This window comes from Scomber japonicus, chromosome 9 (genome assembly GCF_027409825.1).
Source record: "Scomber japonicus isolate fScoJap1 chromosome 9, fScoJap1.pri, whole genome shotgun sequence".
NCBI lineage: Eukaryota > Metazoa > Chordata > Actinopteri > Scombriformes > Scombridae > Scomber > Scomber japonicus.
In genome coordinates, this window is record NC_070586.1 from 21,143,394 (window position 1) to 21,160,966 (window position 17,573).

Below are 17,573 nucleotides of genomic sequence, written 5' to 3' on the forward strand. Positions count from 1 at the left end.
GAACATTTTGTTTTATGTCAGTAGATCAGTTTGAAAGAAGCATATGAAATCTATTTCAGCTGTGATAAGAATCGGTTTGATCAATGGTATAATTAAGAAGGGGAATAACAGGAACAAAATGTAAAACATTGTGGGGTAGAGTTTCAATTATATACAATTCCATTCAAAATATGCATCATCAGGAGGTACTATAATCAGCAGGTGAGCTAATTTTAGCAACAAAATGGTAACTTGTTCACTGAGCTCTGCTATAAATGGATAAGCATCAAATACATAACATCATAGCTCACATCTGTGCTGTCAGCACACAGTGAAATGTCTCTATAATACAAAGAGTTAAAAAGAGATCTAGCCATGGCTGCTAGATGAAATAAAGAACTGAAGCAAAGACAAGATGTTTACTTAAGAATGTTGGTTCAATTCAAGTGGGACAAAAATAGAAAAAAGCCATTTAAAATACCATGATATGAAAATCAATGCAGGTCAGAACATGACCATTGACAATTTTTACAATAAAAGGCATTACTGCGACAAAAATTGGAGACACATGGGTCAAACCCTACAAACCATTGGTGTTGCAGCATCCCTCACTTCCCTTGCCAAATTGTATGTTTACAGATCAAATGTATATACAGAATTGATATTCAACTTCGTACAAAATAATGAAATAAAAAAAATGCTCGATAAGATGGTCATGAAAATGAAAATAGAAATTTTTAGCTTAAAAAATGTCAAGGTATCTTTGTGTTATAATACACAAAGTAAACTTATTTTTTCTTGGACAAATTTCGAGGTGAACACTTGAGTAAGTCTCTGATCTTAAGGTATGTCCCTGTAGCCTCAGCAACTTCCGTATATTCTGGTGTGTCTTCAAAAGGAACGATGCCAGCTGCAAACTTGCTCCGATGAGGAACAGCTGTTACCTTATCACCATGCTTAGGAGAGGCACCCTCTCCAGTTCCTCCAGCAGGTAAAGGGCTCTGTGGGTTGTCTTCCTGGCATTTCATTGGCTCAGGGCTCTGTGGGCTGTCCTCCTGGGATTTGACTGGACCAGGACTCTGAGGGTTATCATCTTGGGCTTTGACTGGACCAGGACTCTGAGGGTTATCATCTTGGGCTTTGACTGGACCAGGACTCTGAGGGTTATCATTTTGGGCTTTGACTGGTTCAGGGCTTTGCGGACTGTCCTCCTTGGCTTTGACAGATCCCGGGCTGTCAGAGTAAACCTCTGGAACTCCAGGTTCCATCTGATTTTCACTGGTATTGCATGTTTCTGCAGGTCCTGTTGTGTCCATTGTTTCTTCAATCTCTTCCGTTTCTGTGTCAACGTGCACAGGTGTGGACACGCTTGATGAACTGGGTACTGGTGTTCCCATCGCAGGTGTCTCACAGTCACTATTGGTAGCTGTGTCAGCATTTTCAAGAGCTGCCCAGATCAGCCGCTGCTGCTCCTCCAGTTCCTCCAGAGTCAGTTCATCCTCCGTTCCCTCCACAGTCTCATCAACCACTACCCAGTTTTGCCCTCGCAAAGCTGGAGAGCCATTTGTAGGTGTGGGAGGAGGAGTACCTTTAGGGAGAGGAGGGGGAGTGGGAGTAGCGGGAGGAGTGCCATGGGGTAAAGGAGGAGGTGAACTGAAACAAGGAGAGCCAGGGGGCAGCGGTGGTTGGAACTGGAAGTCACCTGCACCTTGGTTATAAGGTGTTCCTGGATCTGCAGCAAGACACACATAAGTAATTCAAAGACATGACACCAACAAAGAGGCAACTTTGAGTGTTACTGTGTTGTATTCTGTATTTCACCTATGAATTAAACATATTTTACTCATAGATGGTTTCAGGGAAACATTGTGTTAATATATGTATCAAGTCATATGAACAAAAAAATGTAAATCAAAATCAGAATCACTATTGCTGCTTTTCACTGCAGTAGCAAAGCATTACTTTGTGTTCTGGTAACTTGTGAAGGACATTTAAGATACACCATAATGTGCCCTATAAACATATGTTACCTGATTCAATATCCATATCAGAGCTCCTGTCTGAGCTCCGATCAGGGCTGGACCTCGTCTTCTTCCTTAGCTGTGGAGATGAGTCAGATTCATGCCGCCTCTTGTTGCAGGTGGCTCCAGGCTGTTGAGGGTGGAAGAATGACACGTGGAATGAGAATATTTAAAGACTTTGTCCAAGCGTAGACATACACAAAATGTCTTCATCATAATTAACAAACTGATTAAGACTGGGAATGTAAAAATGTGCACAGTTTACTAATCGATTACCATGGTTTATTAATTTGTATGTTTCATCAATCTTATCCCACTGTTTCATAATTCACACAGATTTCCACATTAATCTTTCTTTCCATGACCACTGGAATGCTACAGAACATAATATGGTACAGAAATCACTGCCATGTTTACTACAGGATTATAGTAGCTCTACAGCTGTTTTTGAAAACATGTATTTCATTGTAAGCCAGAGTGGTATCATGGAGAGTCAGTATAGATAGGATAAATACTACTCAAGGAGGTGTACACAAGTGTTGAGTTATGAAAAGAAGGTGTGGCACATAATTTAACATCATTACCGCAGCAAAGTTGTTGGACAGGTAGGCTGCGTAGTTTTGCTTCATGTGGTTGCTCTGCATTGGGATAGAACCAAACTGCATGAATTCCTGGATGTCAGGAAAAAAAGAGAAAAAAAGGGTGAGACATACAACTGTTTTGTAGATGCCCTGCAACCATAAAGGCTATATGGAAGAAAGCCATTATATTTCTGTAAACATGGTATGCACAATGCCTGTGCATAATGAAAATAAGTATATACATATAAATACAAAATGCTGGTGAAATCACATCACACCACAACAAAATATCCATTTTCAGTTTCTCTTATTTTTGAGAAAAATCAGTGATACAATTGATACACTGAAAAGATGTTATGTGAGAGGACTTACGTCTTTCATTTTGTTTGGTGCTGGTACATTGAATCCTGGGAAATCTATTAGTTTGGAAACATCATATGTGACGTTTTGTGTGTTGGTATTTTCACCTTCTTTTGAAACTACAGAAGAGAAAAAAAAATTAGTATGTCTTGCAGTAGCTTTCCCAAAGTAAATCAATGCAAACAGATAGTTTCTTCAAATTTGATTTAAAACATACCGTTCCCATCATATAGTGCTAAACCAGAGTTTTCCATCTCTGCCTCTTTGAGCCAACCTGGTGGGTATCCCAGCTGCCTCATGCGATATATCAGAGGGGGGAGGGTGTTGCCATCAATTCCCAGTGCTGACAACAGCTCCTCACTGTTCAGAAGCACAACGCAGAAGAAAACACTCAGGGATAATATTAAAAAAGATAATACATCTCATGAAATTATATTCATGTCTGTCGTGTACAAAATAACAATCCTGCCTCATGACTCCAGGCTTGTATTTGGAGAATCGCTCCTCCACTTCATCAGCATGGTATCGCTGGTTACCCTGCACGGCCTGGTTGCTATTCTGATTAAACTCCTTTCTTCTTTCATTAATGGCAGCCATGTCTTTAGGCTAGGAAAGAAACAATGCATAAATGTAATAAATCAAATGTGGATTTATATTTAACTTGGGTTCATTCTATATGAATGTTTATTGATTGTTACCTTGGGACAGTCTCTCATTTGATGGCTGCTCGAGCCACAGTTGAAACACATAGATTTAGGTCTGCAATGAACAGATCAGTGATGGACTCATTATTTAGTTCTTTGGCACACAGAAACAGTCAGATGGAAAACATATAAATCTTCATTAATAATGCCAGTCATACCTTTTGTCCTTCATTTCTATGTCCTGTCCCTCTGTGCCAATGACTTGGTTGAAAACCTGGTGGTAGCTTTGCAACAATTCAGGAATTTAAATCATGTTTGTGCACAATACAGCAGCAAAAGCATTACCATGTCTGCTTCAACATCATGACAGAAGTTGGCTATTTTAATGAGCACAGTTGAAATGTGAATATCCTTCCAACAGGAAATCTGTGAATTTATCTATCGTAAAGATACGCTGGAACTTCCCATCCATCTGTTAGCTGAGGGTTCTCACTTTGCAGAGGTTGTCCAAGTTTATCAACACTGAATGTCGTGAAATACAAAACACTTCCAACTACCTAGAAAAGAACAACAAGGAAAATGATTATTATATTTTAATGTATCATGAAGGCTATTACTCCCATTTGCTTTATCATGCCAACATGAAACCCCCGAAATTTAACAGTAAATATTTAAATACTCACTTTAAAGGCTTCCGTTGTTGTTCTTATACTACTGGAAGACGACTTCTCCAAATCTTCCTCCAGAGCAAACGCTGAATTCTTCATAGAGGGTAAAACTGGTTATAAGCAAAGTCAATTGTAATGATAGTCATTGCAATAACATATGTTTTGGGACATATACCTGTGGTTTCAGGTGAGAGGAGGGAATTTTCTTTTGATTGGCCGGTTTCTGGTGCTTCAAAATCACATTGCAGATGTTATCTTCAATTTCTTGACGACACTGCCTGAAGCGGGAAGACATTTAATCATTATTGATTATCAAAACATTGTGTTTTATTGATCAATCTGCACACACAAGGAGGTCTATTTGATCTGATTAGCCCCAATATTGCAAATGTCAACTTGACATATGACAACACTAATCAGTCATTCAAACCAAAAGTGAGTACATAAGCGGATATTTGCTGAGAAAAGATAGCTTACTTTGATATAAAGTTGTTGGTATAAAGGATTTGAAGAACTGGCCCGTCGAAGTTGACATCATCCACCGTGATGCCGCTGTAATGACAGGAAGAAACGACAGTCAGTCACCGGCTCATCAGATTTAACATGTAATGCGCGCTAAATGTGTCTAATTACCTTGGTCGTGTCAGGATGTTAAGTTTTCTTCTCAAACCTTTATGTGGTCAATGAGTTAAGGGATTAAATAGTTTAAAACATATGAGATTAGTAGACATTAGCAGGATGTACATTTTCTGTTTTGGTTGACGACAACAGCTAGCAAAGGTTAGCCAAGGAGCTAACAGAGGTAAGGATATTCTCCTCGGTTAGTCTCTGTATGTGGTCGTCGTACTCCTCCAGTTGGCTCCGGGGCAGGCCTTTCTCCTCCTCGTCTTCTTCATTATCTGTGAAGCGAATATGCGACGGGACCGGCGGTGCAGAGTCATCTAGCTGCTGAAAGAGCTCAGTATCCCCGAAATCTACTTCAGCCATTTTTACTTTGCGGACCAAGACGCTGGTTCAGAGGTCAAAGTAGCCACTCTCTGCGTTCATTGGTACATGCGTCACGTGTTATGCTAATGTTCATGGTGTTTTTATCCCACAGTTTTGCCTCACAGGTGTAATACATTTGATAAACGCAGAAGGCTGTCTTGTGCTGCTTCAAAGACTACAGAGAAGCTTGTTTTACATAAAGTCTGGCTCCACTCAAATGTATGTTTTTCTTCTCTTTCAAAGCATCAGCCATCAGACTGTACAACACCACAGCTCCCAGTACCTCCCACTCCCACTAAAAAGACTGATGCTGTCCTATGTAAATCCCAGGGACATAGCACACATGTATACAATCACAGGAGCGTCTACATATTGCTCATTTATTTATTGGAAATGTATTTACACAGAGATTGTTTACTGTATAGAGTCTTTGATTTCATTCATTATTCATTAGTTCACACTTTACTTTATTTTTCTCCCATGGGGAATCAATAAAGATGCATCCTATCTTATCTACAGTTGGATGTTGCCATGTCACTATGCTCAATGATATATGTGCAGAGTTTGACACTAGAAAGCTGTTTTCACATTCATCTGCTGAAAGTGCAGTTTCTCTGTGCTCACAGTTGTGGGCATGCACGATTTGTAATATCACAAATAGTTTCGAAGCCACACGTGGTCCAGTAGGCCTATACAACTCATTCAAATGTCATGTGGAAAGTTAAAGTCTCCAGTCCACATACACCCTAGAATTTACTTTCTAGGGAAGTAGGAGACATCTTGTGTCTAGTAGTTAAACTTCTGAAATTAAAAATATTTGCGTATTCATAGATTCTCGATCAGATATAATCTCATTTTCAAAGTAAAGTATTTTACATACATCTTAAGTGTTTGCCTGTGATATCCAGTAGAAGAAGGAAGTATTGGGATGTTTTTGTGTGATGTTTTAAAGTGAGGATGCAATTTCATCTAATTTACCTAAAATATTAAGTAAAGACCTTCCCGCAGACTCACCACCCGTAGGAGGGGCCAAAGGGGCCGGGTGCAATGTGAGCTGGGTGGCGGCTGAAGGTGGGGACCTTGGTGTTCCGATCCTTGGCTGCAGAAGCTAGCTCTAGGGACGTGGAATGTCACCTCTCTGGTGGGGAAGCTGCCTGAGCTGGTGCGCGAGGTTAAGAAGTTCCTCTTGAATCAGAATCACCTTGACACATTGCTAGGGCTCTGGAACCAGTCTTCTTGAGAGGGGTTGGACTCTCTTCCACTCTGTTGCCACTGGTGAGTGGCGCCGGGCAGGTGTGGCAATACTTATTGCCCCCCGGCTTGGTGCCTGTATGTTGAAGTTTACCCCAGTGGACGAGAGAGTAGCCTCCCTCTACCTTCGGGTGGAGGGATGGATCCTGACTGTTGTTTGTGCGGTCCACCCACTAGTATCCACCCTTTTTGGATTCCTTAGAGGGGGTCCTGGAGAGTGCTCCCTCTGGGGATTCCCTCGTTCTGTTGGGGGACTTCAACGCTCACGTTGGCAGCGACAGTAAGATGAAGTGTGATTGGGAGGAACGCCCCCCCCCCCAATCTGAACCCGAGCGGTGCGTTGTTATTGGACTTCTGTGCTTGTCACAGATTGTCCATAACGAACACCATGTTCAAGCATAAGGGTGTCCACATGTGCACTTGGCACCAGGACATGGGAGGAGTTCGTTGAGGCCATGGAGAACGACTTCCAGACGGCGGAAGAGGTTCTGGACCACCATCCGGTGTCTCAGGAGGGGGAAGCAGTAGACCGTCAACACTGTGTATGGTGGGGACAGTGCACTGCTGACCTCAACTCGGGACGTTGTGGATTGGTGGAAGAAATACTTTGAAGACGTCCTCAATCCCACCGACATGCCTTCCGGTAAGGAAACAGGGCCTGGGGACCCAGGTGTGGGCTCTCCTATCTCTGGCTGGGGCTGAGGTCGCTGAGGTGGTCAAGAAGCTCCTCGGTGGCAGGGCCCCGGGGGTGGATGAGATCCACCCCAAGTTCCTCAAGGCCCTGGATGTTGTGGGGCTGTCATGGTTGACACGACTCTGCAGCATTGCGTGGATATTGGGGGCAGTGCCTCTGGATTGGCAAACTGGGGTGGTGGTCCCTCTTTTTAAGAAGGGGGACTGGAGGGTGTGTTCCAACTATAGGGGGATAACACTCCTCAGCCTCCCTGGTAAGGTCTATTCAGGGGTACTGGAGTGGAGGGTCCGTTGGATGGTCGAATTCAGGAGGAGCAATGTGGTTTTCGTCCAGGTCGTGGAACTGTGGACCAGCTCTACACCCTCTGCAAGGTCCTTGAGGGTGCATGGGAGTTTGCCCAACTATGTGTTTTTAGACTTGGAGAAGGCATTCGACCATGTGCCACGGGGAGTCCTGAGGGAGGTTCTCCGGGAGTACAGGGTATCGGACCCCCTGATATGGGCCGTCCGTTCCCTGTACGACCAGTGTTGAGCTTGGTCCGCATTGCCGGTAGTAAGTCGGACTTGTTTCCGGTGAGGGTTGGACTCCGCCAGGGCTGCCCTTTGTCACCAATCCTGTTCATAATCTTTACGGACAGGATTTCTAGGCGCAGCCAGGGCGTTGAGGGGGTCCGGTTTGGTGACCTCAGGATTGGGTCACTGCTTTTTGTGGATGATGTAGTCCTGTTGGCTTCATCAGACCGTGACCTCCAACTGTTACTGGATCGGTTCGCTGCCAAGTGTGAAGCGGCTGGGGTCAGAATCAGCACCTCCAAATTCGAGTCCATGGTCCTCAGTCAGAAAATGGTGGAGTGCACTCTCCGGGTCGGGGATGAGATCCTGTCCCAAGTGGAGGAGTTCAAGTACCTTGGGGTCTTGTTCACGAGTGAGGGAAGGATGGAGCGGTATGGCGTCTGTAGTAATGTGTACTCTGCACAGATCCGTTGTGGTGAAGAGGGAGCTGAGCTGAAAGGCAAAGCTCTCGATTTACCAGTGGATCTTTGTTCCTACCCTCACCTATGGTCATGGTAGTGACCGAAAGAACAAGATTGCGGGTACAAGCGGCCGAAATGAGCTTCCTCCGTAGGGTGGCTGGGCTCTCCCTTAGAGATAGGGTGAGAAGTTCGGTCATCCGGGAGGAGCTCGGAGTAGACCTGCTGCTCCTCCGCGTTGAGAGGAGCCAGATGAGGTGGCTTGGGCATGTAGTTAGGATGCCCCTGTACACCTCCCTGTTGAGGTGTCCAGGGCACGTCCCACCGGTAGGAGGCCCCAGGGAATATCCAAGACACACTGGAGAGACTATGTCTCTTGGCTGGCCTGGGAACACCTCGGAGTCCCCCCTGGACGAGCTGGACGAAGTCTGGGCTTCCCTGCTTAGGCTGCTGCCCCAACCCAGATAAGCGGAAGAAGATGGATGGATGGATGGATGGATTAAGTAAAGAATTTAAGTTGAACTGAATCAGAATCTGATTTATTTGTCAAATGGCAAGTACAAGAAATTCAATGTGGTCCAGATGCCAACAGAATGTGCAATAAATGTGAACATTAAACAATAAACACAAACATAAACAGTGTAAGAATGAGACTGAAAATAAAAACTATATATGTGTGTAGTGCAGAATAGTGTAAATATAAATATAATTTTTTTAAAAACAACAACAAAAAAACATCTACACATTGCAGACAAAGACATTCAGTGCCGTAGAATGAGAACTAGAATAAATGTAATGGAGTAAAAATAACAATATATCCCCCTGAAATACAGTGGATGGTCGCAAAAAAACAAACAACATATACAAGTACTTCAAAAAATATACTCAGTACTTGACTCGAGTAAATATACGTCCATTACTGTCGATATCCAATTGTCAGCAACAAAAAGATCAGTTCAGCGTTAGGCCAGTTTTGACATCTTTGGTCTGTAAGACAGCGTTGAGGGACAAACACGCCCCACTACCTGTTTCCCTTTGAATTATCGACTTGGGTTTGTTGTTGACTTCTTTACTTTCGTCTGCTGTATTTTCCACCACGAAAGGACCGACTGGACATTTGCTTCCAGCCAGCGATGTCAAGTGTCTCAACTACCCACCTAACCTTACCGCAGTGGAACGGAGGCTCACGGAAAATTCGCTATATTTACCTGGTAAATGTGACTTCATTCAGGCTCACAGAGTGTCCCGACATGGTGAGTGTTGAAGTATTAATGCAAGCTTAAATATCTTAAAAGGTAGACGAACACAGTAGATTTGTTTAGTTGCGTTACTCACAACTATTGAAACAGTGAGTGGGTGCTAGATCGGCCATATTATCATCATTAGCAGCAGCATCACATGACCACAGCTAGGAAAGACCAAACACCATCTATAATGTGTCATATACCGTTTATTTTTAATTGTATATCCAAAAAAAAAAATCAAACAGCATATAAATATGTTAAATATGTTGCCGGCAGTAACAGAAACATGTGGAAACAATTATTTTGCTAAGGTTTTTACTTGCCTCATTAACTCAGCTACTAAATGTTAATCAAACACATAATCAAAACATTTACTTTATGTATTGTACATTAATGCCAGTTAAATACAGTGAGCTTCTTTTTTAAATATAAAATGATTTAATTCACCTCCATATTTAAATTGAAGACTTCACAAGGTGGCTTCACATATGTCATATCTGTTTCTGTTTCAGGGTCCAGTGGCTCCTCTCTATTTAGGAGCTGATCTGTTCTCTAATACTGACATCCGTACAGAGAACCATCCTAGATACCATGCCAAATTTGCCAAGAAGGGACTGGCCACAAAAATACATTTTTCCTCATGTAAGTGAAAATAGAACCATAAAGACATAAAACTGACTTCACATAGTTTACACCAATGCACACAAACACAGGCACCCATACTAGACCATGTTGTGCTCCTGTTGGTTTGTTGCAGCTTTCAGATTTCATGGGCTGAAGGTACCGACTGCAAGTAACAGCCTCTGGTTCTACAGCGTTCAAGGACTTTTTCGAGTTGCCTTCGAAATGTACAATAAGCAGGAACAGCTTGCTGTGCTGGAGAATTTCCAGGTATTCATTCAGATCATAAATGTCTCTACATGATGTAACTGTTTATTTTATATTTACCCCCAATATAATTTTGTCTCCTCTGTAGGATGTCTGGAAATCGCAGATTGACAGCCATCTGAAAATGAGTTACAGTCTCAGTGTGCAGCTGGATGTCGCTGTGTCCAGCAGCCTGTGCAATACAGAGCCAAGGATTGAAATCCCATCACAAGCTCAGCATTGCAAGATTGACCAGGAAATGGTGGATGTATGCAGCAGTGACACAGGTGATACATCAGCAGATCATGATTATTGCTGTTCTCCAAAGCAGAGCTTGCAAACTGAGCAGAACCAACTTCTTTTACCCATGGTGAGACAAAAACTGCACAGCTTGGGTGACAAATTCTCCTCTGAGACTCAAAGCTTCACAGAGCAGCAGCTGGAGACTACGTTGCTCTTTTTGGAGAACATTGATCGGTACGTTCATGGGAAACTAGAAGAAAAGGATGTGACAGAAGCTGTGTTGGCACTGTTAAAGACCAAAGACTGGGGCTGTGTGTATTCAAGCTCCCTGCTTAATTGTATCGGGCGATGGCTTGGCCAGCAGTTTAATGCAGCCAATGGCAGCATCAGTCAGAAAGTGGAGGGCTTTAAAGTTCAACATATTGAGCATATCAGTGACTTGCCACCTGCTGAGGAACTGGCCACAGAGCTATTCCCTGAAGCCATGTGGACACTGCTGCTTCACTGGATGGGTTTAAGTGAAGAATCCACCCTTGAGAAAAGACGTAGTGAATACCCAATATTGCTCCTTATCCTTGAGTTTGCCAACCACAACCTCATCACTGGTGTGGCTCATGTGCTTTATTCCAGTCTTATTTGCAAATAAAAGTTTTTCTTTTTGATTGTCTCCATGGAGACCCACAATATTACCAAACTACTTGTATTCTAATAAATGTATATTTTTGTATGTGATTTGTGCTTCTTTATTTTAGACAATATATTTTCTGATGAACATAGTATTAACAACAGCTACAGCTGCATAACTGTATCACTCTGTTGGCTTTCAGTGGAATTTGATTGTGACAATATCATTTAGTGTTACTTCTTTACACATTTGTTATTTAATGAGTTGACGCAGTTTTAATTCCATGTGATGAATTCCATTTTGCTCTTACTTGTTATGTTATGTTACTTGGTATGTGCTTTGAAAAATATCATGTAAATTTCAGCCCAGACCCAACATCAAATGTATGTTAACCAAATGTAAAAACCCACACATACATTACATGAAATACAAACTGAGGTAATAGAATAACACCTCATTCAACACAAACTAATTTATTTCAAGAACATGAAATACGCGATTACTCCTTTCAGGTCTGTCTTTATCCGTGGCAGTCCTGAAGACCATATGTATTACACCCCGCTGTTTTGTTTTTCCCAGTCAGGAGAAATGAAAATGAGGGATTCAGATAATGCTACATTGACTTCAGGTGCCTTTTGCTAAATGGATGTAAACAGTGTTCACTTGAACCACTTATTCAATTCATGTTCAAAACAAATCACATATATATATTTATGAGTTTAAAAAAAAGCTACCACATTACTCAAACAAATATCTAATTTCAACCAGCATCAGACAGTCACACTGATGCTTCCTTTTTCAAAGATGTACAGATTAATAAACACTGAGACAAACTCAGCACCTTTCTATTTACATTATAATGTACCAATATGCGAGATGTTTGTCTATAAATAAATTACAGATTCAGAGCAACATCCATGCAAGCTTAAGGGCTAGCGATGAGTTGGTAGTCCTATATGATCAGGTAAGTGGCAAAGACAGCCATGGGTTTTGCACTAGATCGAATCCATCCCCCGTGAAAATGAGGAGGTGAAGCCGAGGCCCATTCCCCTCTGGGTGTGTGTTTGAGATCTAGCCATCTCGTACTGAACGTCAAGGTTCCTGAACATCTCCTCCTGCTTTTGAAGAGTCTTCAAGCCATCATCATTGAGTGGTTTCGAAGGTTCTCCCTCCTCTTCTCCCTGAAAAAAGGACAGCAAAGTTACAGGTTGGAAAACTGTTTAACATAAGTTTTCAAATACATTTTGGTTAAGTAATAGGATTAAATAAATGTACGTACTTTAATACCCATTAATTTGCGAAATTTGACATTTTGGTCCTTGTTTCCAAAGTTTAGCTTCTCCCACAACTCAGCTGTCTGGGACTTGTCCTTAAAAGTTAGAAACAGAATGGTAAACGTCATGTAACAAAACATTTATACAGAAAGTTAAAGGAAATATTATGTTGTAGTGTCCATTACTTACTCTTACCCCTTCCTTCTTTCCCTGCCATAGCATTTTCCTCTTTTTCTCCTGCTCTGCAAACTTCGAGGGGTTTACAGCAGATGGGTTATAGTAGCTGGGCACTGCAATGCCCGTCTCCGCCAATGTTTTTGCTTGAAGGGCTGCCATCTGTGCTGCCATGGCGATCTGAGGCGTGACCTGCGTCCCAGAGGCCAGGAGGGCTGCCACATTAAGAGCAGGGTTTGTGGCGGCAGCAGCTGCAGCTGCTGCAATAGGGGCTGTCACTGCAAGCAAAGTACAAAGATCAGCACAAGTCTGTAAGAATTTTGACTCAAATTGTGAAGACTTTAAAACTTGGCACAACAATCACTTCTCACCTGCAGCAATCTCCTGCTGTTGCTGCTGCTGTTTCTCCAACATTTCTTTTTCCTTCTGTTCCTGTAGTTTCTTTGCTCTCTCCAGCCTGGAAAAAAGAAGACTGAAAAAACTCAGTTGGTTTAAAAAACACAAACTGCTCCCTGCTGTGTACCTGTGAGGACCTAAAACGAACTTGCCATTGAAAAATGTTGATCACAGTCTAACATCTAAGAGACATCGGCCATAGACAGCCAATTACATTTACATGTACCTTCATTCAATAGAGAACAGTAGAGATTTTAAGGGAAATGAGGGGCACCATGCAACAAAGAGGCCTGGGATATTATTATTACATAGTCAATCTTCTAAGTCACCTGTACACATCAGCAATCACATTTGTCCTTGTTTTACTAACTTGACAATGTCTATTAAATAAAATAAAAGGAGAAAAAAACCTTTGTAGCGGCAATCATGTTGATGTAGTAAGAGCCACTAACATTGACCAAAATCATCCAGGACAGAATGACCTTGAAACCTGTTGCCTTACCTCCTGGCCAAAGCCTCTTGTGCATCCATAGCTGTGTTTCGGCCCCGGAAGGCAGGTGGATTAACAGACCTGCTTTGACTCTTTCTACGCACTTTCTCACTCCTCTTCTTTCGCTCCCTGGTGAAACAACCAGAAGAATTACATGTCAGTGACATGGAGAATGGTAAACATGGGGACTACAGTCCAAAAACATGTCATTTGATATTCAATGAAACCTACCTGCTCTTGCTGCGACTTCTGCTGTGATGTCTGTGTTTGGACTTTGAACGTGAGCGAGACCTGGCTTTCTTCTTCCTGTCCCGGCTGTGTGATTGCGATCGTCGTTTGTCCCTACTCCTGCTGCGATGCCGCCTGAAAGTAACAAGATCCATCAACGCGAACAAATGAAACTGCTGAACCACTACGGTAATTTACCTTGAAAAAATTTCAGAATAGATGATCTACTATATATCAAAAAATATTTAGCTTTATGTAATGAAACCATAAGTTTTACAATAATATTTAATGCTCAATATGTTTATTTATGGGGCTTCACTTATTCAAACAAATAATATCAATATAAAAATAATATAATCTTTCTCATTATACCAGACCCTCAATAATAACAACTTTTCTTCTGTGTCATTCAATGAGCTAGCAGACCTACCAACAATAGATTAAGTGACCAGACTAACCTCTCTCGTGAGTGTGATCTGGACACGCTCCGACCTCTGGAGGACTTCCTGTCTTTGCGTCTGGACCGCTCCTCTCCATTCTCTGCCGAAAGTCTCTCTTGCTCTTGCAGCTCGTCTGTTTTTTTGTGAGATTTTGATGGCTTCTCAGAGTCCCTCTTTCGTGCCTGTTTTAAGAAGAAGTTGTCTCTTTCAGGAAAATAGTGCAACAAAAAGAGTTAGTACCATGGCTTATAGCAGAGGGTATGTAATAAATTTGACAAGTTGAAAAAAAAGCCCTTGTCATTTCAAATCCATTTCTGTAACATTTACAAAATGTCATCCTCAGAAATGTTTGCAAGTGTGGCCATTTGTGTAAAATGGACTACTTTGTCTGCACTCATGTCAATACAATAACAGCAATTAATCAAGCCAGCCTGTTGGGAACCTCTCACATCTTTTATCAGTGAGCATGCAAACCTTAAGATCTGATTTTCAGGAGAAAAAAAATTAAATGTGGTTCATCAATACATCATTATTCAACAACAACAACAACATCACCTAAATTCATCGATATCAACCGCACTGAAAGGTGGAAGTAGGGATGGGCATTCAACTTATTTTTTATAGCTTTAAGTTATCCAAATCACACGACACACAATGACATATTATCATGGAAAACACAGAATAACTTCATAAATTAGAAATGACGCATGTGTATGTATATAATGTTTATTTTTGCAAGGTTTAACTTCCTTATGTCAAATTGTCAAAAGACTTGACAAAAGCAGTTTGGAATGGCTCTTCATGAACATGAAATAACATATTACTTAACAGAAGGGCAGAAGCTGTTACTCTTTATACAGATACATTAGTCTGACAGGCAAAACTGCATAATTACATAGAGTATAAAAAACACCATTCTATTTATATTAATTGAATGCTTAATTTGATTAATTATGCCCATCCCTAGCTGCAAGAGTTAATTCCATCTTTTCTACTAATAGTGTGAGACAAATAGGAGTTTGAATGGCAGATAGTTACCTGTCCCAGTAGTAGACATATTATTTTGCTATGTCAGCAGGGTCTTCTGTTCAGTCTCTTCGTGCATTAGCACGCTGAGTATGATTTATTGTAGAAATGTTATCATGTGATCTATACACAGGATTTAACAAAAAATAAAAGAAAAAAAAAATCTACTCTTCACCATATAAAATGGTTGCAAATAATGACAAATATCCAAGGAGGAAAGCTTCCTTTGAGACATGTCAACATGGGGGGGAGGAGGGACAAAAAAGGTCCCTTTCCATGTGAGTAAGCCCATGTCCACTTATTTATTTTGTTCTTAACTTACTGTAATATATTTAACTTGATTAAAATATACTCACCGCGACCTAAAGCTAACAACTGGTATAACTTATGACCTTCAAAATCATATCACATGTGTTTCTAATCATAGCAATGAATTTATCAATTACCTCTTTACTCCTGCTGCGACTCCGTCTGTATTTTCTGTCACCTGGAAACAGCAGAAAGAAAAGTGCTCTGAATATATGTTTGATAATGACCTACTCAGCAAACTCATTAGAAAAAACAGGAAATGCATTTTCTGGCAAGAATGCAGTAAAGCTACTTCATTTAGTATTGTATGCAATTAGTGGACCAGATTCTGTTGATTTCCTGTGCACACATTAAACATGCACAATTGAGTACATGAGTAACATGAGTACAGACTGTGCCCAGTAATTGTAGTTTTACATCATCATGCATCTCATGAGTGCTACTGAATACTCACGTTTTCTGTCCCTGGAGCGCGACCTTGACCGTGAATGGTGGTGTTTGGAGCTTCTGGGAGATCTGGATGACTCCATGCTGTGTTTTTTTCTGTGATGAACTGGAGAAGCTGTTCTGGTCAAGTCGGCAGAGTCGTCACTAGCCTGGAAAAAAACAAAAACAATAATGGCTATGCAGAGACAGCAGCAACAAGTCAGTGTGGGTTCAGTATGCTCAAGTAGTTGTATGAACTCTCAAAGGCAGTGTGACCTATCTCTGGACATTAGATCATAATCCATGAAGACACCTTAATATACAACTGAAATGTATGTTTGGTTGTATGGCTTGATGTTGACACTTAAAATACAGGTTCTTTCTATATAGCATTAAATAATACTAACTTTTACACATAGACCACTTGTCAACACAGTAAACTTACTTAGGCAGTTAATTTAAATAGAAAAGTTTTTTAGTAAGGATGGACTGCAGTATAATACATCCTCACACAAGGTAAATTGTTTTTTCCCCTAATGGTAAATATCACTGCCTTGTCACTTCTTTTAAACTTGTGTCTTTGTTATCTGACACTTTCCATTTCACTCTAAATATCATGGTATACATTTTTATATCCTTGCATCGTTTTTTCAAATCAACAAAATCAAGTCAGATGGAGATTTAGTTAATGGCTCACTGGTTGTTGTCAAAACAGGCTAAAAACAGCACCTTCAAACCTGAGAATTAAAAAATGACTGCCTTTTCTCAAAATGTGTCTTCCCATCTGCAGCTGTCCTCATCAACAAGACCCAGGACCCCCTGTGACCCAGCATCATCCCACTTTTAGTATTATTTAGGATGAGTTGCTTTTGTGTATATTTTTACTGTTACACACCACAACTCCGAGGCAAAATTCTTACATGTGCAAACCTACCTGGCTATAAACCTGGCTCTGACTCTGATTCTTGTTCAACAAAATAAACAGACCTCACAGGTCCTCAACAAAGCGTATCTTCTGCAGATGTGTATTATATGTAACCATGTCTCTTACACACAAATACACAAACCCGTGGATTTAATGAGGGTCATGATCGTGTTTCATCGACAAAAATGTTGACCCAGAGTATTAACGAAACGCACGACACAGAAAATAAAAGCCAGTCAGTCAAACTATCTGAATATGCTTAATCCAACTACGTTCGTCATTCATACTTTAATCAGGGCATGTTTAGCTCTGAGCTATGTGCTCTGTAGCTAATCTAACTAGCATTGATGCTAGCCGCCATCTTTAAGAAAACAGATCTCTATAAATACTCGTTAGCTTACAATTACGTCGCTCAGATGATGCTGGGTTCGGGTATATCTTGATTGTGGCTATGCAATGGAACTCACCGACATAGTTCTGATGCAGACTGTATATGTTACACGGCTGTTTGAGTTGACTGTGCAAATGTTCACGGAGAGGTAGCTAGCTGCTAACCAGCCGTTGTCTAGCTCAGCAGCTAAATTGAGTTGGGTTGCCAGGTTTCACCTCTTAGATCCCCTAGACTCAGGCAACAAATGTGTGTTGAGCCCAGATTGAAACACCGTAACAAGCAGCAGAGATAGGCTATCTGTCAACAATAATTACGAGATATTCAGTTTTACAACTGGAATGATGGCGAAGTTTGATATGC

At 41.3% G+C, this 17,573-nt stretch overlaps 3 protein-coding genes across 6 annotated transcripts; 1 reads left to right on the forward strand and 2 right to left on the reverse strand.

Annotated features, from left to right (window-relative positions):
* Nucleotides 1-384: 384 nt before the first annotated feature.
* zcchc8 (zinc finger, CCHC domain containing 8) lies at nt 385-6,451 on the reverse strand. Its single transcript, XM_053325543.1, has 16 exons — nt 6,442-6,451; nt 6,255-6,354; nt 5,063-5,262; nt 4,887-4,926; nt 4,731-4,805; nt 4,429-4,531; nt 4,269-4,346; nt 4,039-4,142; nt 3,804-3,869; nt 3,640-3,700; nt 3,411-3,547; nt 3,159-3,301; nt 2,954-3,060; nt 2,585-2,671; nt 2,010-2,130; nt 385-1,711 (listed from the first exon to the last, which is right to left on the reverse strand). The coding sequence occupies exons 1-16, from the start codon at nt 6,449-6,451 to the stop codon at nt 768-770; spliced, it is 2,376 nt and encodes a 791-aa protein (XP_053181518.1). The 3' UTR covers nt 385-767.
* Nucleotides 6,452-9,220: 2,769 nt separating this feature from the next.
* On the forward strand, nt 9,221-11,185 carry si:ch211-110p13.9 (uncharacterized protein LOC562347 homolog). The gene is made up of 4 exons (XM_053326207.1): nt 9,221-9,408; nt 9,912-10,041; nt 10,157-10,290; nt 10,376-11,185. The coding sequence occupies exons 1-4, from the start codon at nt 9,289-9,291 to the stop codon at nt 11,153-11,155; spliced, it is 1,164 nt and encodes a 387-aa protein (XP_053182182.1). The 5' UTR covers nt 9,221-9,288; the 3' UTR covers nt 11,156-11,185.
* A 390-nt stretch (nt 11,186-11,575) lies between these two features.
* On the reverse strand, nt 11,576-17,419 carry rsrc2 (arginine/serine-rich coiled-coil 2). 4 transcript variants are annotated; one of them, XM_053326206.1, is made up of 10 exons: nt 17,290-17,419; nt 15,926-16,067; nt 15,609-15,649; nt 14,155-14,318; nt 13,700-13,831; nt 13,481-13,597; nt 12,954-13,039; nt 12,604-12,860; nt 12,414-12,503; nt 11,576-12,315 (listed from the first exon to the last, which is right to left on the reverse strand). In XM_053326206.1, exons 1-10 carry the CDS (start codon nt 17,293-17,295, stop codon nt 12,130-12,132), a joined length of 1,221 nt encoding a protein of 406 aa, XP_053182181.1. In that variant the 5' UTR covers nt 17,296-17,419; the 3' UTR covers nt 11,576-12,129. The 4 variants fall into 4 exon arrangements, with proteins under 4 accessions (XP_053182181.1, XP_053182180.1, XP_053182179.1 ...); XM_053326205.1 differs by having other exon boundaries at nt 12,598-12,860; XM_053326204.1 differs by having other exon boundaries at nt 12,954-13,054.
* Between the last annotated feature and the right edge of the window lie 154 nt (nt 17,420-17,573).

Bases quoted from the DNA above. Each gene is read 5' to 3' on its own strand.
- zcchc8 (XM_053325543.1), bottom strand. The intron at 3,548-3,639 runs GTAACAATCAAT...TTTCTTTCCTAG, and splicing joins AAATGAGAGACTGTCCCAAG to CCTAAAGACATGGCTGCCAT. The intron at 2,131-2,584 runs GTAATGATGTTA...CACCCTCAACAG, and splicing joins TGTCCAACAACTTTGCTGCG to CCTGGAGCCACCTGCAACAA.
- si:ch211-110p13.9 (XM_053326207.1), top strand. From the start codon at position 9,289: ATGTCAAGTGTCTCAACTACCCACCTAACCTTACCGCAGTGGAACGGA. The intron at 9,409-9,911 runs GTGAGTGTTGAA...TTTCTGTTTCAG, and splicing joins TCACAGAGTGTCCCGACATG to GGTCCAGTGGCTCCTCTCTA. The intron at 10,291-10,375 runs GTATTCATTCAG...TCTCCTCTGTAG, and splicing joins CTGTGCTGGAGAATTTCCAG to GATGTCTGGAAATCGCAGAT.
- rsrc2 (XM_053326203.1), bottom strand. The intron at 13,832-14,154 runs GTTAGTCTGGTC...TGTTACTTTCAG, and splicing joins AGATCACACTCACGAGAGAG to GCGGCATCGCAGCAGGAGTA. The intron at 12,504-12,597 runs GTAAGTAATGGA...CTAACTTTTAAG, and splicing joins GAAAGAAGGAAGGGGTAAGA to GACAAGTCCCAGACAGCTGA.